Source organism: Chrysemys picta, chromosome 1 (assembly GCF_011386835.1).
Source record: "Chrysemys picta bellii isolate R12L10 chromosome 1, ASM1138683v2, whole genome shotgun sequence".
Taxonomy (NCBI): Eukaryota; Metazoa; Chordata; order Testudines; family Emydidae; genus Chrysemys; species Chrysemys picta.
The window spans coordinates 67455921-67480336 of record NC_088791.1 but is presented as its reverse complement, the minus strand read 5'-3'; the positions used below and the strand labels follow the sequence as shown (position 1 = coordinate 67480336).

General features: G+C 43.9%; 1 protein-coding gene across 3 annotated transcripts in view; it reads left to right on the top strand.

The window, feature by feature from the left end:
- Nucleotides 1-24416, top strand: part of PTPRR (protein tyrosine phosphatase receptor type R) — a 214020-nt gene that overhangs the window by 5608 nt on the left and 183996 nt on the right. Inside the window, exon 3 of one of the 3 annotated variants that reach the window (XM_065558877.1) lies at nt 12440-12744. In XM_065558877.1, the coding sequence (XP_065414949.1) occupies nt 12440-12744 (305 nt within the window). Of the gene's footprint in view, nt 1-12439; nt 12745-16112; nt 16129-24416 lie in introns of those variants that run through there. The other 2 variants (XM_065558886.1, XM_065558891.1) reach the window with 2 other exon arrangements.

Below are 24416 nucleotides of genomic sequence, written 5' to 3'. Positions count from 1 at the left end.
TGTATTTGCAAAGAAGCTGAAATTTTTTCACCATAAAAGAATCTCAAATTTCTACATTTGTTTTTTTTTAAAAGATCAATTGAATTCAGTTTAAATGCTGTTGTCAATAAAACATTACAGCTGTGTAGAAAGCAAATTAAATCTAGTCATGCTCTCTGATACACCTCTGCAATTTCCACTGAAGTCAGTATAGGACTAGGCCCTTTATTGTCCCAGTGCTGTATTGGGCAATGTGCAAGAGCAGAAATCTGCTTGCACAGAGCTGTCAGAGCTGGAGTAAGGCCTACATTTGTACTAACTGATTACAAATCACTATGAACCATTAGCTGCTATTATGCTTTGAAGAAAACTGCAAGATAAAGTAATGGCATACAATGCTAGTAGGTACGATATAGTGCACGTTTTTGCAACAAAAAGTTAGTATCTCTCAAGACTACCAGAAACCATTGTTATTTTGGTGAAAGAATGGTAGGTGGCAGTGAGAACACATAGTGATACACCAAAATAAGCTTATAATTAGAACTGGTGAACAGTGCTTCTGGACCAATTTTTATAGTGGGGGAGCTGAACGCCATTGAATCAAACTGTAAACCCTAAATATGATGTAAACCACTTCAAGTCAGGGGGTGAGATAGCACCCCCAGCAGCCCTAGTTCCAGCATCTATGCTAGTGAACCATTGGTGTTATCTAGGTTACTGAACTAATTAACTATTTAATGTCATTGTCTTTTCATGAATTCCATGAACAGGCTTAAAATATAAAAACAAAGAATAAAATATACAGTCACTGTAACCATCTAGACTGGAATAAAACCTACCCAAATAATAACCTCCATATCAACCATCTATATGTCTTTTATAAAAATCTTGAGAGAGAAAGTTATTTTTGCAGAAAGTCCTAAAGGTTAACAAATTCTGGTGCTGGAGGCCCAAGAAGTCAAATAATTGTACTCAAGAGTTGGTAGGATTGTCATCATTAAGACCTGGTTTCTTGAGCAAGGGCCTTACAGCAACTTTCTTCAGGGCCTCTGTTATTATTCTCTCCCGTGACGGAACACATTGATAATCTCAAACATGGGACCAGTACTTCAACAACCAGGAAAGACAAAAGTCCTACTCTCAGTCTTTTGCCAAAAGAGATCCCAGCAGCTCCAAAAGCTCATCTGAAACTCTAGTAGAGAAGACTGGCATGTATCCTCTTGAGATACTGCTCAGTCCTGATCCAAACAGTTGTAACTGCAAAGTAACATGAAAATCTCTCACAGTAGAATTTTGCAGGTGTGGAGAAACTTAAAGGAAGTGTGCTAGATTGTGTGCAATGCATATGAAAATAGACTTGGAGTGAGCATCTACTCCTCCCTGCTAGTTTGTAATGGGAAGTGTCTTTCAAAATGGAAGTTTGTGTGCAGCATATCCAGTCAAAAATATTGAGGTGTATTCTCCTTTGGAATGCCTTTATAACACCACATGTCATATTGAGAACACATAAGGTTTAATGTTAAATTTGGAAAACCAGTTCCTGCAAACTGTCCATACTTCAATACTAACCATGTCTCTTGCAAAGGAATGTGTGTATCATGTTGAGCTGGTGGGACTGAAAATACACCAGAGACAACATGGGGACCTTCCACTGGTGCAAATCATTGTAGTTCCAGTGGGAGTTCTGGCCATTAGATTTTTTTGAGATTCACGTTAGAACTCTGAAATTAAAATCTCTGATAAATTAGAATGCTCTTTTCAAGATGAAATGAGTAAATGTTATAACTCACTCTCTCAAGTCTGGGAACATGATTTGAGGAAGGAAATTGCAATGTAAAAATGGTAATTATAGGCTTACTCTAGATATAAGATCAGAGCCAGCCAATTTAAGAATTCACTGAAAACCAGATTGTGAGCAGATTTGTGTGGGTGTGCTGGGATAGAAGGACATGCAAGAAGCCTTCCCCCATCCCTCTACATCATGCTTTCACTTGCTAGGGTTTAAAAGCCCTTTCTACAGTAACAGTCCCATGCTTAGGGGGAAATAGAGACTCTGCACTCAGGGAGCACGATATTAAAACCAGGGATGGGGAAGAGGTGGTGACATGGAGTAAGACTGGTGCATAGAAGTGGGGAGCAATCTGTGCTAGCCTAATGGTTGGGGAAAGGGGCTTAGCCCTGATGTGCACAGAGAAGCCCCCAGAAAGATTGTGCCTCAGACATGCCCAGTCTCCCATTGTTGCTTCTGGGCAAGGTTGCCCACATTGACTTCCTGTCAGGGTCGTGGCATAAATGCCACAATCTAGTGCTGAGTATACTTATCACTCACAAAACAGATGGTTGCTGGAAGTATTGTGGCATCAAAGACAATCATGCTTAAATGCTGTGGCAATGGGCCAAAGTCCATCTTTTTTGAAAGGAAGTTTATACTGTGGACCAATGTAGCTGTCCTGTCGGGTCACCAGTACAGCTCTGAATCAAATATTTGGTAAGGCCAGCCAGTTATGTATCCTAAGAACTCATGAAAAGCACTGATTTCTCAGAGCCACATTAGCTGCACCAGTACTCCATAGGCTCAAATTCTGCTTTCCATTACAGCAAATACTGATTTCACTGGAGTCACTATGGATTTACCTCTTTGTAACACAGAACAGAATTTGATTGTCTTCACTTGGAAAACTACAATAATGTCAAATAAATACATGTGGCACCTTCTGAAAAACAGGCAAATATGAGATAATATCAATACATCAATACTATGTGTCTGAATATGTCAGAATACTAAGTGCCTTAGGGACCAGTGCTTCATCTCTTAACTCACATGAGTAGACCTACTGAAATCAATGGGCCATAGGAACAGGTTCCATTTTCAATACATCAGGCAACACACTCCTAATGTAGAAGATGATGAGATGCAAAGCCTCACTTTCAAAATACTATTGTGCACTTAATCGTATATTGGGTGCATTCTGACTACTTTGTGTTCTGCTTTGTTGTGCATTTGTTTGATGTTTAATTACAACCCCTATACCTTGGAAAATGTTATGTGTAGTGAAATATTTTTCAGATGAAGTTGTTTTTTGCCAGTTCTGGAGTTTCTTACACACTGCCTCATCCACAGACTAGTAAAGCAACATCCAGATTTTTTTTCTCTTAAATTCAGTCTAATTAACTTAAGAAAATATCTTTTGCAAAGCATGTTCTATTCATTTGATTAACCACAAATCTGTACATTTGTGTCATTGTTTTAAAAATCTATTTGGATTTATTGGTAATAATTTTTGATTTTAGCTGCTAGAGATAAACATTAGTGTGTGTACAGCTAGAGCTACGTAACCTACATTAATGAGATTTAGTCTGACTTGATTGGCATGCTGTTTTGCTGCCATTTAAGGCATACTGTTAAGTAGACATTACAAATGCGAGGCATTTTGTCTCCAGACAGCTTTTGTTTTCATCTGGTCTTTCATGTTTATATAAAGCATTTTTCTACCAGAAATGTTGAGTACTCTTGATATGTTAAAATGTTTTTGTGTAGAACAAATGAAACATGGAGAGATGAATCTGGTATTTGTATTTAGAACTCACATTCCTTGTTGTTGTCTTTCTTAACCTTTAAAATATCAGTGATTTGCTTGGTTTTCTGAGAGGAAAGAGTAATCCAGAGGCAAAATGCTTCTTGAGTAATTGACTAATATATGGGGCTATGCCTTGTGAGGCATGGCTGCACATGGAGAAAGAAGGCCGGGATAAGAGAAGAATGGAAGACCTGTTGTGATTGGCGCAATCTATATGAGGGCTTGAAGGACTGATCGCTCAAGGTGACCAAGGTGATATGTGGCTACTACCTAGGTCTGAAAATGCAAATTGTTTTGATTCTTGAAGTACCAGTGGTAGTGCAAGTTTCCTCAATATGCCTCAACCTTGACCTGAAAGGACCTCCTCTCAGGGTGAGAGTGTAGTGCAGGGGTCGGCAACCTTTCAGAAGTGGTGTGTTGAGTCTTCATTTATCCACTCTAATTTAAGGTTTCGTGTGCCAGTAATACATTTTTAATGTTTTTAGAAGGTCTCTTTCTATAAGTCTATAATATATAACTAAACTGTTGTTGTATGTAAAGTAAATAAGGTTTTTAAAATGTTTAAGAAGCTTCATTTAAAATTAAATTAAAATGCAGAACCCCCCAGACTGGTGGCCAGGACCCGGGCAGCATGAGTGCCACTGAAAATCAGCTTGTGTGCCGCCTTTGGCATGTGTGCCATAGGTTGCCTACCTCTGGTGTAGTGCAATCTCCTTCACCTATTCAGCTCTTGGCCTTTCTCTAGCAATTACCAGCAAAGTTATCAATGACAAATGTAGCATTAGATATTTGTAATTTGGACTCCTGGGAACTGGATCAAGACTAATAAAATCATATCACAATATAAATATTTTACAAGAGACTTGAAGGTAATATTCCCCCCACTATAGGCCAGACTCTCTACCTTATGGAGGTACACAGCGGTGCAAGGTGTAAGGACTGGTCAGAATTGCATTCCCCATTCTCATTGGAATGCAGGAATTGTTTTGCCCAAAGGGAGCAGGGAGGAAGCAGGCTATTGCCTCAGCCCATTTACGCTTATAGGAACAGAACAATGATCATATGAGAGCAGACCAAAGTCCATCTAGTTCTGTAACCCAGTGGTTCCCAAACTTTTTACTAAAGTGAACCACCAACTTCATTTAGTCTGTTGGTTTTTTTTTTTTTTTTTTTGCAACCGACTCTTACATCTATGCACCCTCACCACAACCCTAATCTTAGCCTTGTGTGGAGGGGACTCTCCCTGGAGTATAGGGGTGTTTGGAGAGTGAGCCCACCCCACAATCGCCATGCAGGGGCAGCTCCTGTCCTTCAGGGATGGGGCTTGCTCTTAGCTCTGGACATTGCGACTTGGCATATCTGATTGCAATGCCAGTCAGGTTTGGTCAGGCCACTCCTCCATCATGACGAAGGGACGGTCAGGCCAAATTTGAGCGAGTGGCATTGCGACCCATGCATCAGGTCACAACATCCTGAATGGGGAGCCAGGACCAGCCCTGCAGGAAAGGATCCACCTGTGTGGGATGACTGTAGGGTGGGCTTGCTCTCTGGAGCCTCAACTGTGCATTGGATTAGAAGTGTATTTTGTCTAGCGCCTCGCGACCCATCTAAAATCTTCCTGCAATGCACTCCTGGGTTGAGATACACCATTTTGGAAATACTGCAGTAACCTGGTACCAGGGCCAGCTCTAGCTTTTTTGCTGCCCCAAGCAGCAAAAAAAAGTGGCGCGCCCCCGCGTCATCCCCCCGCCAAGCGCCGGAGGCCGCCCCCCCCCGCGCCGAGCGCCGCCGGAACCCCCCTCCAGCGCCGCGCCCGCGCCGCCCTCCCGACGAGCACCGCATGCCGGAGCCCGTGCCGAGCGCCGCCAGAACCCCCCCCCCCGAGCGCCGCGCAGCGCCGCCGGAGCCCGCCCCCCGCCGAGAGCCGCCGGAATGCCCCCCAGCGCCGCCGGAGCCCGCCCCCGCCGAGAGCCGCCGGAATGCCCCCCAGCGCCGCCGGAGCCCGCGCCCGCCCCCGCCCCCCGCCGAGAGCCGCCGGAACGCCCCCCCGCGCCGCCAGAGCCCACCGACTGCCACGCCGCCGGAGTGCACCCCCCCTCCTCGCGGAATGCCGCACCGTGCTCCCCCCGCCGCCCCTTACCAGGAGCCGCCCCAAGCATGTGCTTGGGTGCCTGGTGCCTGGAGCCGGCCCTGCCTGGTACTGACAGTGACAAGTACCCGCTGCTTCAGAGAAAGGTGCAAGAAGCCTTGCAGTAGGCAGTTAAAGAATAACCTGCCCTTGGAGGGTGAAGGTGGGACCAATGCAGTGGGAAGAATAGGCCTATATGCACTAAAAGGTTGTAATAGCAGACATGCTCTCTGTGTGTGCTGGAGGAGTTCAGCTCGGCATTCTACCTCCTGGATGCTTTGCAGTGCTCCTCAAGGGGCAGTGCAGCTCCATGCTCCCCTTTACTTTGGGCTGCACCTAAGTAGCATGATCAAATCTGTCATACTTTCTTCCCTTAAGTATTGCTAAAAGCAGAGAGAGATCACTAAGAGATCACTTTTAATTTCTCTGTTTTTTTTAATTATTAATAATATTTATAATGCCATAGCACCTAGGAGCCTTAGTCACGGACATGAACCCCATTGTGCTAGGTGCCGTACAAACATAGAACAAAAAAGATTATTTGTGCCCCAAAGAGCTCATGATCTAAGTAATAAGGCAATTTTCATATTTCCCAAACAAATTTTTCATGGAATTTCACTGTACCTAACTTCTGACCACATCACAGGAAGTATGGGCTCAATACTGCAATTTGGTATGAGTAAGAACTGCTCAATGGGAAGAAAAGGGTGCTGAATCGGTCCCTAACCATATTTGATGTCCTTGTAGGCTTACACTAACAATAATCAAAGAAGCATTGTTAGGGTTGGCAGAGAAGGAGGGGGGGCTGAAAGGAAGGGGGAACAGTTTGTTTGGTCTTGGTCATACTCTTCCAGGAAGGATTCTGATGCTAGAAGATACAGACTGCTTCTGAAAAATATTCTTCTGCTTGTGGAGCTTTAGCACAGGAGAAAAACCTTGCCCTGGCTGAGCACACCTGAATCTGCAGAAATTACTTTTTCAGCATTCTGAACAGACGCAATAGAGAAGTGACCAATGAACACAAGAATATAAGAATTGCCATACTAGGTCAGATCATGGTCCATCTTGCCCAGTATCCTGTCTCTGACAGTGACACATACCAGAGCTTCAGGGGGAGTGTACAGAACAGGGTTTTTAATGGAGTGATTCATCCCTGATTTCCGCTCCTTATATTTCTGGAAGTCAGAGATTTAGGGTCACCCCAAGCATGTGGTTGCATCCCTGACCATTTTGGCCGATAGCCATTGATGGACCTATCCTGCATGAACTTATAAATGTGTTCAAAAAAAAAATTGGATACTTTTGGCCTTCACAACCACACACCCACAACAATAAATCCATAGGTTAGTTGTTCATTGTGTGAAAAAGTACTTCCTCTTGTTTGTATTAAACCAGCTCCTATTAATATCATCGGGTTGCCCCCGGGTTTTTATATTGTGGGAAAGGGTAAATAACACTTCTCTATTAACTTTTTACACACTGTTCATGATGTTATAAACCTCTATCATTTTCCCATTTAGTCATCTCTTTTCTAAGCTGACCAGCCCTAATCTTTTTTGCCTTTTTCTTTCTCTACATTGCTGTTTCCTGCAAGAATACCTTGTCTCTACAACTGTGTTTTCTGCTCCTTCAGTAGTTATAATGAGACACAATAAGCCACAATGATGTTACCAAAATGTGTACTTTCTGTGGGACATTGAGGTCAGTGGAAGTTAAGGGCCACATTCTGCCATTTGTATTCAAGTTGAGTAGTACCTTACTCCATAAATAAGCCCATTAATGGGCTCTGAAATGACAACTTCAGAAATCACTAGTCTGGGGTACAAATTGGCCAGGATTCCAAAAAAAAAAAAAAAAAAGGGGGGGGATGATTTCATCTTTGGAGAGAAGGCAATGGGGAAAAATTGACTTGGGCCAGATACTCCAGTCCACTGTTCTAGCTTCTGTCACGGCTGGTTAGCCAAAGGTCAGGGAGCTGCAATTGGCTCCCTGTGGATGTAATGAAAAATCAGGGCTTTTATTCAAGCCCTTCAGAAAATGGGCTTTTTTATCCCTGTGGATAATATTTTGGTTTTGGGATTTTTTGATGAAATATCAAAATTATCTCTGAAAACTGAACTTTTTGATTCACAAATGCTACCATGGTGCATCATGGGAGTTGTATTTTGGGAGGCTCATTTTCCTCTGTAGGCTGGGATCCCTGGTTGGACCACATCTCTCATGATGCACTGCAGTCTCCCCATATGGTAGTTGCATCCTGAGAGTCCCTGGTCATTGTGCATGGTGGGAGAAGTAATCCTGCTGAGAAGCCTGGCCTATAGAGGAGAGTGTGAACATGAAGACACTGAACTATAACTCCCATGAGACACCACAGCTGATATCCAAATCTAAATATTTTTGTTTTGGGGCACTTGGTTTCTGATGGAAAAATTGAAAGTTTCTGCAGAAAGCAGACACTTTTATGAAACATTTCATTTAGTTAAAAACCCAGTTTTCTGTTATAACTGTTTCAATGGAAAAATTTTGACCAGCTCTATCTTTTTCTCCTTTCTCTCTCAAGCCAGTTACTCTTGGGGGAATTCTGTGCCATTGCACAATGCAGAATTTTGCAGAAATTAATGTTGGGCATGCAGAATTTCCTCCCCCACCCAGAAATGGGGTGCAGAAATGTTGGCCACCACTGAGGGCTGCTGGACCTGGCAGAGCCCAGCTCGTAAATAGAAGACAAGGCTGGGGAGAGGGGGAGGGTACTGGAGGGGGAGGGAACCAGCAGCTGCAGTTCCCAGCATGCTCTGAAGGAAGGAAGCAGTGGTGTGCAGGAAACTCCATGCAAGCCTGGGACCCAGAATCAGGTTTTTTCTCCCTCTGGATCCCTGGGCTCTAGAAGGTTAGTGTCTCTGAGTGTCTGGGCCAGGACGGGACCCGCAACTGGATTCTGGGGGGTAGGGAGTGTGAGTGTGCCAGCTGAGGGGGACTCCACGGCTGGCTCTGTGAGGGAGGGGGTGTGGGTGTCTGGGCTTTGAGGGGAGAGGGGGCAGAGAAGCAGGAACTAGGTTGTTATAGGGGTTTCTTTAATTCTCTACTCCTAGGGGAATTTTTGTGTATGTCTGTATTGTTACAAAATATACTTGCTAACAGGTATTTTGAAATAAATTACCAAAATAATTGAAACTGGCATCATTATATAGTGTTATTTTGACAAAATTTGCAGAATTTTAAAATATTGTGTGCAAATTTTTAATTTATTTGGTGCAGAATTCCCCCAGGAGTAAGCAGGTGTAGGCCCTGATGTAGTCTCACAGAACAGAAAATCAATTAGAAAATCTCATGACTTTGGACACTGCCCACACTATCCATCCTTTCACTCAGCATTCTGATTTTGGCATTTGACTCCATGCAGAATCCAACACCGCAGCCACTGCCCCTTGATCAAGTGGTTGAGTTTAAGCCAATAGATAAGTGGGAGGACATTTCCAATGTGAGAGGCTGGAATCTAGTGATAGTGAATAGGGCTCCAGTCCAAAGCCTATTGACGTCAATGAGAGGACTCCTGTTGACTTCATTGGACTTTAAATCAGGATCCAGGTGAGTGTCTAGTGCTGCAGAATGGGAGGCAGATGGTGTGGGGAAATGCTCAGGTTTGAGAGGACTGGGAAGAGATGTGAAGATCAGAGACACACTATTTCTTAAGTAACAAGGTTCAGTTAAACTGTTTTCTGAAAATCACACATATTACTGGGAATAAAATTAAGAAATGCAACACATGTAATTTACCTGGAAAAATGCTTTAAATGTCCTTTGAATATACAGAATATATGTAAATCACCAGTCAAATTTCTCTGGTTTTTTTTCCCTTGTGAAATTAATTTCTTCCTGTCCTCATTTCTCCCACTTCTGACTTGTTAGTCAGAAAGTGGAAGACTCTGAAATAAATTAAGACACCCACAGCCATGGAAAAGCTGAGACTTCAAAAAGTGTACCTCAATTAAAAGGTGTGATTTTTAACATGTCTCTGTGTGTATTTTACATAATGTTGTGGTATGGTATAAAGGTTATATCAGTATGAATTTTGGATGACTGCATTGTTCACAAGGGGTATGGTATATACATATGAGTGCCATATATGTTCCAGAAACAACAACTTAGGAATGTTTGAGAGAGCTACTTTACCATGATTCTAACTTCTCTTGGCTCAGAAAGAGAAACAATTAAAGCTAATTTTAAAATACTTCTGAAAATGACTGGGAATAGCCTTTCTAGACTCACAGATGTAAAACCTTTCAGAATCCATTATCTTGGGTCCTTTCAGGGCTAGAAGAGAGTGTGAGGTCCCATTGGGAATCTCCCTTTTCCAGTGGTAAAAAGCTCTGTTTTCCAGGCCTGGGGGATATAAGATAGCAGACTTTAAAGTTTGACATTTTAAGTCATAAAGCAGTTACTGATTCTGAACTGAATTTTGCCTTTCCCGAAAGCTGGGCAAGGTAAAAATTTTGGGGAGAGAAGGATAAAACATTTCCCAGATAGGTTGTTTTAAATAAAATGGCCGCTGTTTGAAGCTGCTCAGGGATTTGGAATGGTAAAATACATCCTGGGGAGAAGGATTAGTAAACGGGGCTGCTGACAGTCAAAAGTGCATGGCCCATTCATTTATCACATGGCTTTACAATTTATCATATGGTATCTCCGCTACATATGTAGTGATTGTGTGTCAATATGTATATGTTATGTGGACAGATCCATGTGCCAGCTCTGATTCCTGTGATGTGTGAACCTGTCTATTCAGGATTAGTCTCTCATGATTAGGATTTGGGTGGTCTGACTTAATGGTCCAAGCAGGAGTCAGGGGCTAGAGGTCAGGCTGGGTCAGGATGCCAGAACCAGGAAAAAGCCAAAGGGCAGACTGAGAGTCAGGTACCAGGCTGGATCAAGAGGTCAGAGTCCAGGAGCAAGTGCAGGGGATGCAGTCCTAAATCAGGGGAAACCCAGTTGCACAGACAACTTCCTGTTCCTCTGCTTGGTTTAAAGAGAGGCAGAGAATCAATCCAGACTCCTAGAGTTCAGCCTGTCAGATCACAGGACTGGAGTCTTCTGCCACAGTTGAGCTTGAGTTCTGGCAACTGTTAACAGGGACTGAGTAATGGATTATCACATACTGTATCCTTATCACATACTGTATCCTAAGCACCTTCTGGACTGGGGTTCAAGACCCATGCTGTGGACATAGACTGAGCTTGTATACATATAAAAGCCATGAGATGGCAGTGAGTTTAGTCACTCTTGCTTTGAATTGGATTATTTAAAAAGAATTCAAAGGCGACAGGAACTGTTTTCTGTTGTGTGCAGAATTTTTAATTTTTTTGGTGCAGAATACCCCCTGGAGTACATATAATATTTCTGCATATACGTGAATCGCTTAACCCACCATTGAAATTCATTCATCTCTAGGTATCTGTCATCTACTGTTACTGCTAGGATACTGTTCTTGATTTGCAGTCTGGGTTCATTGAAATTTCATGAAGAAATTAGGTCAACAGAATGTAATTACCTAAACTGGAATCTCTGAAGGGCACTGGGATTGACATCTTAACTCTTCTGAAAAGTGCCATGGGATCTTTAGTGACCTCCATCTTCTCACAAACACGATACAGTCAGGAAGAGCAGTGGGAGTTTGCCTTCAATGCAGTCACAACAAATATATTGTGAAGAGGAGATTAGAATTATAAATGTAAGCAAGATAGGCTGATAGAAATACAACACATCATAATTTCTTATTTGTAGAGGCCCCAATCCGGGAGAAGTTCTCCATTGTGCTAGGTACACATTATAGTGTAGTAATGTGGTTACACCTGTGCAACCTACTTTCTTCCAGCAGAGGAAGGATGATCCAGTAGTTAGGGCATTAGCTTGGGATTTGGGATACAAGGGTTCCGTTCTCTGCTCTGCCACAAACTTCCTGTATGAACCTGGGCAAAAAATCACTTAGTCTCTGCTATCCTTAACTCCTTATCTAGAAAATGGGATAATATATTTTTCTACCTCCTTGGTGAATTGTCAGAGTAAATAAATTAAAGACTATAGCAGGGGTCGGCAACGTTGGCACACGGCTCGCCAGGGTAAGCACCCTGGTGGGCCGGGCCAGTTTTATTTACCTGCTGACGCGGCAGGTTGGGCCGATCGCGGCCCCCACTGGCCGCGGTTCACTGTCCCGGGCCAATAGGGGCGGCGAGAAGCCGCGGCCAGCACATCGCTCGCCCGCGCCACTTCTCGCCGCCCCCATTGGCCCAGGACGGCGAACCGCGGCCAGTGTGGGCCGCGATCGGCCGAACCTGCCTGGTCAGCAGGTAAATAAAACTGGCCCGGCCCACCAGGGTGCTTACCTTGGCGAGCCGCATGCCAATGTTGCTGACCCCTGGACTATAGTGTGGTAATGGGGGGGCCATATAAGTACCTAAGATAGATAGAATTTGCTCCAGTGTGGGCTTCCTCTGTGTAGTCTTCAAAATGTAAGCATGACCATTTGCCAGCATGTAAAAGAAAATTTGTCAAGCGTGGAATCTATGTCAATGCAATAGTGTTGATCACCTACAATTGTTGAAATGTGCCCAGCAGGCTTTAAAAGCATCATTCCATATTCCATAAATAATTCCTCCTAGGATCTATGCAACTCAGTTCAGCAGATGGCTCTGTAAATCTGAATGGCCGAATGAGACTGTATTTTTATTTAAGTCACTGATGTTCTCTCTTTTTTCAACAGGGTGCTTTTCAGGAGACAATGATCACTTCTTGGCAATTCATCAGCGAAAGAGTGGGAAACCTGTATTTATTTATCGCCATGTCCAAAGTGTTGAGAAAAGTTTGGATGCAAACAGCCAGAAGATTTATAAACACAATTTCCATTCCTCTTCCCATGCAAAAATAAGCAAGCTGCACCCTGCCATAATTGTTAAATCAACATTCCCTAGACCTGCTTATGACCCATCCCTCAATCTATTAGCTATGACTGGTGAAGAGCCGGAAGTGGAAAATCTCCCGATTCCAGCAACCAATGTGATTGTTGTGGTAAGTGTCTTTCTCTAGGTCTTGATATTGCTTCATGTGCATTTTTATCTGAAGTATTGTGATACTGTGGGCACTCACCTCCACAGCACTGCCTGCTGGTCAGTCTGGGAATTAGCTCATTCCAGCCTCAAAGCGCCTCCTGCTGGCCAGTGTCTCTCCCTGGTTACCGGCCCTCTTGTCTCCACCACCTCTGGCCCCTTGTCCCTCCCAGACCCTGGTCCCCTTTACCTTAGGGTACTGCCCCACAGCAGTGCCTCACACACTCTGGGTCTCCCCTCTTCAGGGCAACCCCAACCTACCCTATACCCACCTTGCCTCAGTGGCTACTGCTAGTCTTCATTTAGCCCCTTTACTCAGGGGCAAATTGCAGTCTGCAATGGCCAGTCATCATTCGCTAAGGGGTTAGACCAGCTGCCTTTCCCTGCAGCCCCAGTACCTCCTTAAGTCTTCCTGCAGGCCTCAGCCTGGAAGGTAGCCAGGCCTGAACTCCCCAGCTCAGCCTTCCCCTTCCCCAGCACTGCTCTGTCAAAGGTATCCTCTCTCTCCCAGGCAACTAGGTCCTTCTACTCACAGTCCTCTTATCAGGACCAGCTACTCAGCCAGCCTCCCTCAGCTGCTTTTACTACTTTTATCCCAGGAGTGGGGTAACCACCCCACAACAGGTATCCAAAGTTCATATTTCTACTGTATGAGCTATGCCACTTGCAGCCGTCACTTTGGCCTTCTCATTCAAGTAAAATTCCCTCTGACAAAGTGGTAGCAGCACCCTGATCAATGACGTTGCTGCAGCATCAATTAAGCACTTTCTGTTGGGGCATTATGAGCACCGGAGTGGTAATTACTGGGCTAATGATGTAATTGGGAAGATATAAGTACCGGTAGTCACCAGAGGAAGCTAGGAGGAGTTCAGAAGGTGAGCTGTATTGAAGAGGGAGGCTGTGTGGAATGTGTCCACTCTGAGATGTCTGTGTTACGCTCTGTGGGTAAAAGAGTGGAGGAACAAAAAATACACCTGGGGAAAGGAGAACGTCCTTGGCATATTAATGACTGTGAGGAGATAGAAACAGACTAGGCAGCACAACATACCGGGTAGCTGAGAGAGCACCCCGTGACACTCCCATTCAGTAAGCCCTGTAATGATGTGTGTAATAGGCAGATAACCAGACAGGCAGAATTTGGCCCTAGGTAGTTAGGGAACTTGTCTTTGCTTCAGGCAGGGCCGGCTCTAGGCACCAGCAAAACAAGCTGGTGCTTGGGGCGGCACATTTTTAGGGGCGGCATGGCCGGCGCCAGAATGCCGCCCCTAAAAATGTGCCCCGGCCGCCCTAGCTCACCTCCACTGCTGCTGCCACGGCGCGCGAAACAGCTGATTCGCGCGCCGCTACTCGCCCTCCCTCCCAGGCTCTCAAACCTGGGAGTGGGGGGAGACTCCGAGTGGCCGCGGCGCGGGCGCCGCTTCTCCCCCTCCCTCCCAGGCTTGAGAGCCTGGGGGGAGGAGGCAGGGCTGGGGATTTAGAAAGGGGCGGAGTTGAGGCGGGGCCGAGGGTGGAGTAATTAAAGAACCAGGGGCGGCCAAAATTGTTTTTGCTTTGGGTGGCAAAAATCCTAGAGCCGGCCCTGGCTTCAGGTGTCTTGAATACCTTTCTCTGTGCTGCTCTCTTTGAATTTGCACTGCCAAGCAAAGTGGTAGAACCCCCATTGCTGGATGGGTTTTAAAATTAATGTGAAAAAAGCACTAAAAATGTACTTTAGGGAATAATCCTTTATAGTCAGGGAGGTGGATGGATAATCTAACAGGTCTTTTCCATCACTTCTATGATGTGTTGCATAATTCCATAATTATGGTAAAGCAGCTATGTTAGAAATCTCGTGTCTCCTATGTAGCAGTTAGGAACCCCTGAGTAGCATTTAACTGGCGTAGTCCTCTGTCCTGTAGATGAAGCAGCATGCACTGCTTAATTGGAGACCCAAGCATGCAACCTTTGACAGGCAGCAGCTTTACTAGGAGAGCTAAAAAGAAACTCCTTCCCCTGGCAAGGTGATAGGAGCTGTGGAAAACTTTTCTCAGTGGCAAGTTAGCAATCTTTTTCTCTGGATTACTGAGCCATCTGCTGGGGATTTCCACGGGAGGTAGGCTGGGGAGAAAGAAGCCTTAGATAGCAAAGTGCCAATGAAACAGCTCAGTCACTGTCACAGGATGGAATAGTCCCTAAGCTGCTGCTCCCTCCCATATAGCCAGTGGAGCCATGTAGTCACTGATCCACCAGGTTCACCCCACTCCTCCCCTCCCGCTCCATTTTAGGTGTGGAAATACTTTTTGTGGAGCTGTTCTCCAGGGCATACATAGGGGCTACTGTACACATTGCAAGAGCTACCACTGTTCTATCACCCCCACCCTCCATACAGTAAAACCGAATGAGACCTAGGACATAAATCCCCCTGTCTGACCAAGGAGGAAGCAACTAGATTTTCTCTTTATTTTCTAATTTACAAAATTCAGCAATTCACAGTGGGTCTCCTGGTCATTAGTGTGAATTAAAAGATTCAGCTATAACTGTATGACTAATGGTAACAACCAGTATATGACTAATTCTGTAAATTGTTTTGCAATACTCGTTTATGAAAGATTCTAGATTAAAAAACACAAGCATTTTTATAAGTCACCCTGTTGTACAGTATGCTGGCATCTTAGCTCAGAGACTGTTTCAAAATGAAGATTCCTGGCTAGGCCTTGGCTATTGGACTCCTCCTAGACATTCCAGGTGCATATGGGTTGTTTTGCTGATGAATGTACCAAGTATTTGCTCATATTTCGTTGAGGTAAATGGAATGCAGGTAGCTGCTGGAATCACAGAAGATGAAGAGAACCAGAAGGGGCTAATCTCAACATATGAAGAGTTTTAGATTTTAAACCATCAATTGCTATTAATATATTTCCAGAGAATTCGCATTTAAGGACCAGATTCTATGTTAATTTGCATCCTATGCAACTCCAGTTTGGTGCTAGGTATGTAACATATGCAGTGGACAAGAGTCAGCCTGGGGTTATGCCAGTTTGCACATAGAAGTGGGCTTGAGCAGTTCCAAGTGCTGACAACTTCACTTCACTGGAGGAATGTCAACTGTTAGTGCAGTTCCAATAGGGAGTGGTGCTGGTCAGGTAGGAGGAGTTGCCAGGCCAGCTGATGGATATATTGTTTCAGTGTGTCATCAGCCAGCAGGTTTCCCATAAAGTCTAGCTGTGAATTAAGGCTTCTTTCTCTCCCCCACCCCCTCAAACTAGCAAATGCTTGGCAGCACTGTTTGTCGTCCTCAGAAGGTGAATCCCCCCACATGGATACAGCTGTCCATGCAGGTGTAAGCAAATTAAGCCCCGTATGCATGGTATGTATTCTACCATTCATCTTAAAAGTTGATAGAACCTTATGGGGAACTTGTATGAATTCTGGGAGACACACAAGTCTCACATCAGGATGGAGAGACCACACAGAATGATCAGAGGGAACCCTATGTTTTCAAATGGATGGCCTCCTAGTCACTTTAAAAGCTGAATAACACAGGTTTTCAGTTGGCAGTTCTTATATAACTGTCCTATTAAATGTAGATTAAATGACCTTAGTCCAGAGCCTTGCTGCTGCATTTGTGCTATGAAGAATCTACTACTGTTCTGAGACCTTCTGTTCTGACCGAGAACCATTTGTGCACTAGCCACAACAGTGTGATTTGTGCAGCCTTTGCTAAGACAGCCTTCACTAAGCTTTCTGTGTGAGTGTCTGAGACTGTTATTTTAATATTGTCTTTTAGCATGAGGTAGTCAGAACAGTATATCTCTTTCTATAGCTGTGCTGAGAGATTTAATATCCAAATAAGCTCAATCATACTGTAAGAATTTTCCTGGCGGATGCCTTCCACCATCAGGCAGCGCTTCCATTGCAAAGTGCCTGTTGGAATTCAATCAGACATCTGCTATTTGCAGGTTTTTTCACATCTGAGTTTTCTCCTGTGAATTTAATGCTAAATGAATTTCTGCATTAATGACATTTGAAAATGATTTGGTTTGTTTTGAATGCATTTATGGCATTCCCTTTCTGTCTCTAACCAGCATTTGCTGCTTGTTGTGTCTTTTGGGTTTTGATCATTTAGGGCAAACAGAAACATTTGCTGTAATGCACTCGCTGACCTTTTTTGTTCCAGCCTTTAGCTATGTTGTGGTTCCTCAACTTGAAAGGGCAATTGCTAGTGTTAATGCTTCCTGTAATCCAGTTACTTGCCTAATGCATGTTGTGATTTAGTAGGAAAGCTTGGAAAGGGGGGTTATTTTTTAACTAAATCCGTACGGTCAGCGCTTATTGCAGAGGAGAAGGAACAAAATTCAGTCAAATTTCAGCAGTTTAAATTCCGTTTTCTGCATAGTAGGGGCAGAGGAGAAGACTGACTGTACCAGGAATGTAGAATTATTAGAAGGTGAAATTCTATGTTAGAAAAAGACCCTCTAACAAACAGCGTTTCACCCACATACAGCTGATTCCTTGAAGCATGTTGTGAAGCCAAGAATTCTGTGTGCAAAAGAGTTGTTTTGGGACTCCTTCAATAAAGGAGTTGCATTCATGAGTTATCTTTGTAATGAACCTGGGGAAATTGCTGTGCATGTTTATCTGGGGAAGGAAGAGGAGGCATCTATTTTCCAGGGGTAAATGTTATATAACTTGAGGCTTTCTATCACAGGAAAATGCTTGCCTTATCTTATGCTTCTAGTGTTTTTGTTTGTTTTTAAGGAACAATAGGGGCAAAACAAGAGCTTTTACAGGGGCTTTGGCTGTTGTATAACTATGCCTCACAGACTCAGGCTGACTATTAGGCCTTATGTTCCTTTAAGCAATACCAGAAAACACATGAGAATAGCTGATTGATGGTTTTATGTAAAGGATTACTTGTTTCTCATAGGACTATATTTTAAGTGCCCTATTCACTAGGGTTTATTTTGTAACTGGAAAAGCTATTTATTTATCAAATAAAATGCATATTTTCAGGGTTTGTGTGAGAGTTTGTTCATTTCACTCTTGCGTCTCCAAACTGAGATGCAATTATTCAGAGTTTTGCATGTGTAAAGTATATGCTCAAGGTGAGTGCCACCAGGGTCAATGCAGAACACAGAAGGCAGAAATAGTACATGGATAAACACTTATTTATTATTAAAGATGCGGCTGTCTGGCACACTTCTGAGTAATTTAAACCCTGTTTGGGGGGAACTTGGAAGAAAAAGTGAAGGACTAATAGCATTAATTAGTTAGGTTAGCGGGGGCCTACAGGTGTCTTCTCAGAGCTGTGCCAAAGCTTGTTAACTCTAACATTCCCTTTCTGTCTATAAGCAGCATTTGCTGCTTGTTGTGTCTTTTGGGTTTTGATCATTTAGGGCAAACAGAAACATTTGCTGTATTGCACTTGCTGACCTTTTTTGTTCCAGCCTTTAGCTATGTTGTTGGTTCCTCAACTTGAAAGGGCAATAGCTTATTCAGTCCTAAGTCTCTCCCAGACTGACTTACAAATGCATTGTGGTGTTTGATTGGTTTTGTGATGCCAATAAATGTCCACTAGAGATTGAGCTGAGACTATCAGATGCATTTTCACTTGTTTCCTACCAAGTTTTTTGCCTTCAGGTTTCAGGAGGTGAAAAGCTAATGCATGTGGTCATTGCATTCACTTTTTCCTTTCCTTCTTCATCTCTTGCGCACCTTATTCACAAATGCCAAAATCTGTCTGACGCTTAAATTGTACCATGCTCATCACTGTAAAGTCATGTACCTTACAAAATAATAGATTAAATGAGCATGAATCTCCTCTTAATTGCTTTCATTTTACATCAGTGTAACTCACCTCCACTGACTTTATTGGAGTTATTCCCAATTAACACCAGTGTTAGATAAAAATCAGCCTTCATATCAGTGACTTACCTGTAGACTTTAGTTTCCCTTTCTGTTTGTCTTTGCAGGTGTAATGCCAACAGACCCGGGTCATCAGTGGGATTGAACCAGGGGCCTTTGGAACTTAATGCATGAGCCTCTACTGCATGAGCTAAAAGCCAAGTGACTATTAGCTAAGCCTGTCGAGCAGACTCATTTAATTCTTTCTAAGTGGTCTTGGTGCCACTAGCTGGGACACAACACCACACCCAGAAGGTGTGTGGGTTACATACTTCCCCTAGCTGAGGAAGTGCGTCCCGAGCTTGAGAGACTTCCCGCTTGTAACGCTGACAGACCCCGGTTGTCGGCAGGCAGGATTGAACCGGGGACCTCTAGAGCTTAGTGCATGAGCCTCTACTGCATGAGCTAAAAGCCAACTGGCTGTTAGCTAAAGCTGTAGAGCAGATTCATTTAATTCTTTCTAAGTGGTCTTGGTGCCACTAGATGGGACACAACACCACACCCAGAAGGTGTGTGGGTTACACAGGCGCAGGTAAGATTGCTGGGAATTTCCTTATCTCCTGTTCTCGTGCTTCTCTCCCCACTTCCAAGAAAAAGACAGCAGTGTGTTTGTATGTCACTTGCATTTTGTAGACTCACGGGCGGCGGCTCAAAGTTCCAATTATGTGTCCAAGAATTCCTTTTGTGTGACTGGATTCAAGTCAGTACAGGAGCCTGGAGCACTGTTCGCTTAGTCCTCATCGCTCTGGCTCTGAATTCCATTGCAGGTATGCTTAATCCTCACTGAGGAAAAAGGCTGTTAACTCTCTGTGGAGTGTGCTGGATACTGGAATAAATTTGAAGGCCGTTTGGGTTTGCTAGCTGCTTATAATCTGGAATAGTTCTACAGCAATATGGCAACTCCTATAACTGGTGAGAGAGGATCTCTGCCCCAAGCCATAGTTTTTGGTGCTGGGCTGAAAGAATTAAACTCCTTGTGCTGTAGCTTTTCCATGCCATCAAGTGTGTTTTGTCATCAGCAGTTGAGTCTCCTACCTCCTTAGGGCATTTGAGAACCAGGAAGAGCTGTGGTCTGGCCAAACTTTTGAGGTGGGTGTGGAAATCTGGACATCCTCTCTCCATAATGCACAGCTCCCATAGGTGGGAGGTTTGAGATGGAATCCTTCCATGAAGCTGTGGAGCTGCGCTGTCACCATTACTCCAGCCTCCTCTCACAATTACTGTCACTGCCTCCCCACTGGTCACCCCAATACCATGTTGCCCTCATGTCAATGCATACAAAATTCAGTTGTTGAAATCTTCTTTCCTTGCTTGTTGATCTGCCCATACTTCATAAGCACATGCACCCTCTGAATGCTTCTATTGGTTCCCCATTTCCCACTGCATCAAGCTCAGGCTTCTTGCCCTGACTGTCAAGGCCCTTTGTAGCTCTGCTCCTCCCTACTTATACGCTCTTGTGTCTTATTGCATTTCCCCACCACAGCCGCTCTGCTAATGATGCTTGCTTTTCTAATTCGTCATCCCTTCTTCTACATGGAATGCTCCCTCTGAACTAGTCTATAAGGCCTCTACACTCTCCTCCTTCAAATACCTCATTGAGTCCCACTTTTGCTGGTATACCTGCAGGAAATCAGCCAGACAAACGGGTTAGGTCTGGGGGGAGCCCAACAACATTTGTCAATGATTTGGACCTGTAATTGTCCCCACTCAGTGGGGATGCTGGAGTGCTGTGGTAACAAGCCTTTGTTCTGATATACTATCTGTAGAGCTGGCTGAAAACATTTTGTAAAACCTTTTTTTTTTTTTTTATTTTCTTTTTTAAAGGCCTTTTCCCCACCCCCTCCGAAACATTTTTTGTGGAAAATTTTCATTGAGTGAACTTTTCCCATTTAAAAAACTCAGATAATTTCTCTGAAATTAAAAAAAAAAGGCTTGTTTTATTTTGAAATGTTACCAGAAAACACTTACCATTTTCCCCCAAGCAGCTCCAAGTTTGTGGTATTGTGGCAGGTGTACTGTTATCCAAGGGCTAGAATTGCAAGTGTTGCAGCATCTAGGCCCGACATGTTCTAACACCTTGATGAGTCCCAGTAAAGTACTCCAATAATGGCTTCTGCCAACAGGCTGTTCCAGCATCTTCTAGCTGTCCTAGATCCTTCCTTCTCCTGTTTGCAGGCTGCTCCCCAGTATTCTCCTGCTACTGTTGGGTCCCTGGCCTGCGGCTGCTTCTCATAAGCAGTATCTGGCTCTCTCTCTCCCCCCATCCTAATTCCCTTTGCTACTTCCTTTTGCTGCTGTCTAGGCATTGTGGAGTTCTCTCCTGGCAAGACATTGAACTGGTTAACACAGAGCTGGCCAATCCCTTTCCGTCCAGCTGGTTCAGGGATGAAGGAAGATACCAAATAATGAGCCGGCATGTTTATTACAGAATGTGTGAAAATATGGAGATGGGTATGGACACCTTCCTTCCTCTCTTCCTGCTCCATGTTTGTCCCATTCCCTTGTCACATGTCATCCTAAATTAGACTGTAAGCTCTTTAAGGCATTAATAGTGTCTTTGTGTGTGTACAGCACCTAGCACAATGAGATCCTGATTCCAGCTGGGCATTTTGAGTGCAACTGCAATATGTACAGTATTGCCAACCTGAAGAGATCAAAAATCATGAGTCAGACCCTCAGAAGTTGAGGTTCCCCCTCCCCCATCATGATTTTGGAAAAATCAAATTGTTTTTAGTTTCTTTTTACTTATCTCACCTCTAATCCTCTGTGCGCTAACTCCAGGTTGAAAGGTAAACTTTTAATGCACCACCTTCCCCAGGCTGCTCAAGTGGAGAATCCATATACTATCTCCTCACCCCTAGGATAGGGAAAATGCCATCCATTTCCTATTACTGTCTTGAGTCAGCAGCAACATTTCTCTGCCTCCTGCTCCTCTAGGCCTCTCTGCTTGGAACCCAGCAGCACCAATTCCCTTACTCCCTGCCTCCAGCTCCTCCAGGGCCCTTTCTCTGCTGTACGGCCATATGTGAAGGCAGGGCAGGTCTGTGTCCTTAGCCGTGAGGCTCTCACACAGAGCTTTGCCCAGCCTTGAAAATCATAGGATCAGAGGAGCTTTTTGCATCATTGTGACAGCTCCTCTGACAGGCAGCAAAATCCTTTGGCTCACAATCAAATAATGCGAGTTGACAACACTACCCCACCCCTCCCCCCAGGCTGGGGAGTTCCCCATATCCTGCACCCCCGTTCAGCAAAGTGCACCATGTCCACTGACTCTAAAAACCCTGTAAAGAAGGGGCAGAACTTTCCTCAGAGGGTTAAAACCTACTAATATGTAGAAAGAAAAAGAAGGTAAAATGCAATGGTGCCCCGGAGAACTAGTCATCCATAAACTGGCAGCGTGGCCAACTGTGGGGCAAGAAGCTAAGCTTTAGCCTATAAAGCATGACAGAAAATCTGATGTCACTTAACATCTGAGTCCTGATATTGCAAGCTTAAGAAAAGTGGCACCATGGAGAGTGAAGGGGTAATAAATAAAATATTGCATCTCAACAATGACTTCTTGAAGGGGCCTTTTGAGGGCTCAGATTTGTGAATGCTGAGAGAAATTAGATGGGTCCATCTGAGGAAAATGGATCTTTCATTTTTTAGATCATGTTCTTGTCCTTTGTTTAATGTGTCAGACAAGTATTGCACTGATCCATAGTGAAGTTCTGAGATCTCTTCATTATTACAGTGCTGAATTGCTAATGAGCAGTACGTGTTAGTCATACAGTAAGAAAGAGGACAATTTTATCAATCACGTCCATTCATGTGATTGTAACCACTTTCCTGGTGTGTCCACTTACATTTTTCTGCCTTGGGCCTGAATACTTTCTCTCTCATGAAACCTTCAAAACATTTTGCCCTCAAACCCTAAGTCCACCCTCTAATAAAAGATTAATGTTCCCCATTACTTATCCTTTTCTTGAGTAATTGTACTAGGCATAACATATCTGCAGCATGCTTTACAAGTAGCCCTTAATAGCCTCCAGCTCCTTTCCAGCTCTGTCTTTATGGATTTATTTGCACAAAGAAGTTTGGAGAGTCTGCATTTGTTGTCCTCATTTGCTTTCTGCTTTCTTCTGTGTGCTTCAGCAGGGATAATTGCATGCCGATCCATTATCATAGCATTGTGTTTTCTGACATCTTCCACAAAGACTGACAGCAAAGATTCTAAGGCAGTAATGTGCACTAAAACCTCCTCCGGGCACATTTATTTTTATTTTGTCATCTTTCTTGGAAACTGTTAATAGGAGGCTAGTGGTGGGATAGTCCAGAACACAAAATTCTTTAACTGATTAGCTTAGTGGTGGGAGTCTGAAAAGGGTCACCCATAATAATCAGAGTATAATTTCTGTTTGTTCTGTGCAAAACTCAATTTGAAACAAAAGTGGTAATCTCTTTCTTTCTAAATGCTCAGCTCGGCATCTTGTGTGAAATTGCCAAGTTCTTCCTCACTTTTCCTTCATTTCTTACTAAGGGAAACTCCCATTGAAGTTACTTGGAGATTTTCATGAATATGAATTAAATGGAAACTGAGTAAGGACTTCAAGGTTGGTCCTCTGGTTGTCTTTTGAATTTTGCCTTTTTAATTTTTTCTTAAAGGTGAACTGTTTAAAAAAAAAACCAACAACAAATAGATGTTTAGATTGTAATTACTAGCTCTGTGTGTGTGTGTATATATAGTGGGGGCAGGGTGGTCTCAGTCCATAAAGGGGGTGGGCATCATGGACCCACACTGCACTGGGGCTCCCTGTGTGCAGCTTTGTAGGGGCCAGACAAGGCCGAGGGAGGGGACAGAGGATCTGCTGTTTAGCACTTCAGGGTCTTCTTCCTTAGCACTCATGGCCAGGGCATATAAGTGGTATAGAGAGCCATTTTAGCCATTGGGCTTCAGTAGTCTTTGGGAAGGTAGGGGGTAGTAGATTCCCTTTCATCCTGCACCTGTGCATCTACCTAGTGCCTACCCTAGCTATTTGGGTTGAGGATGAACATTTGGCTGTAAGAGTAAATACAAGAGGTAGGTCGTCTTGTCTCCTCCCTTTGCCTTGTCTGCTCTCTTACAAAGCTACACCTAAGGAGCCCAAGTCTAGTGTGGCCCATGCTTCCGGCCTCCCAAATCCCTTGTGGATTGAAACCACACTGCTTCCCTGTAAAAGGGGATCTTGCATGGCAGTGGAGGCAGATTTTTACCCTTGGTGAATAAATCAAGTGCATATGCCAAATGGTCTTATATCTGCCACGATCTGAGTTTAGTGTTTCTCCTGCAAGAGCTGATGACCCCACTACCCCCTAAAACAGAGTAAGAGAGGCAGCATTCTGCTGTCTGAGGTTCCATATTGCTATATCCACACTACAGGTGCCCAACAATCCTAACTCACAAGTGAATGAGATCCCCAAAGGCACTCAGTATAATGAGCCCCTCCTCCCCCCATACCATCGGTCTTGAATAAAAATATACGGCACACTGGTCTACCTGAGGAATGAAGAGTGAGGAAGCACAGATAGAGATTTTTATTCATGTCTGTAAGAGCCCTTAGAGAATGTCTTTGTGAAAACCCAAATTCCCTTACAACACCACTTAAAAGATAGAGAAAGGGCATTCAGATGATGAGACAACACGTGTTTTCCTATCAATAAACATTTTCTTGGATCTGGCAGTTGAGCCCTTGCACTATTCCCTTGGTTTCTTCACTTTAGATAGTTTTTCTC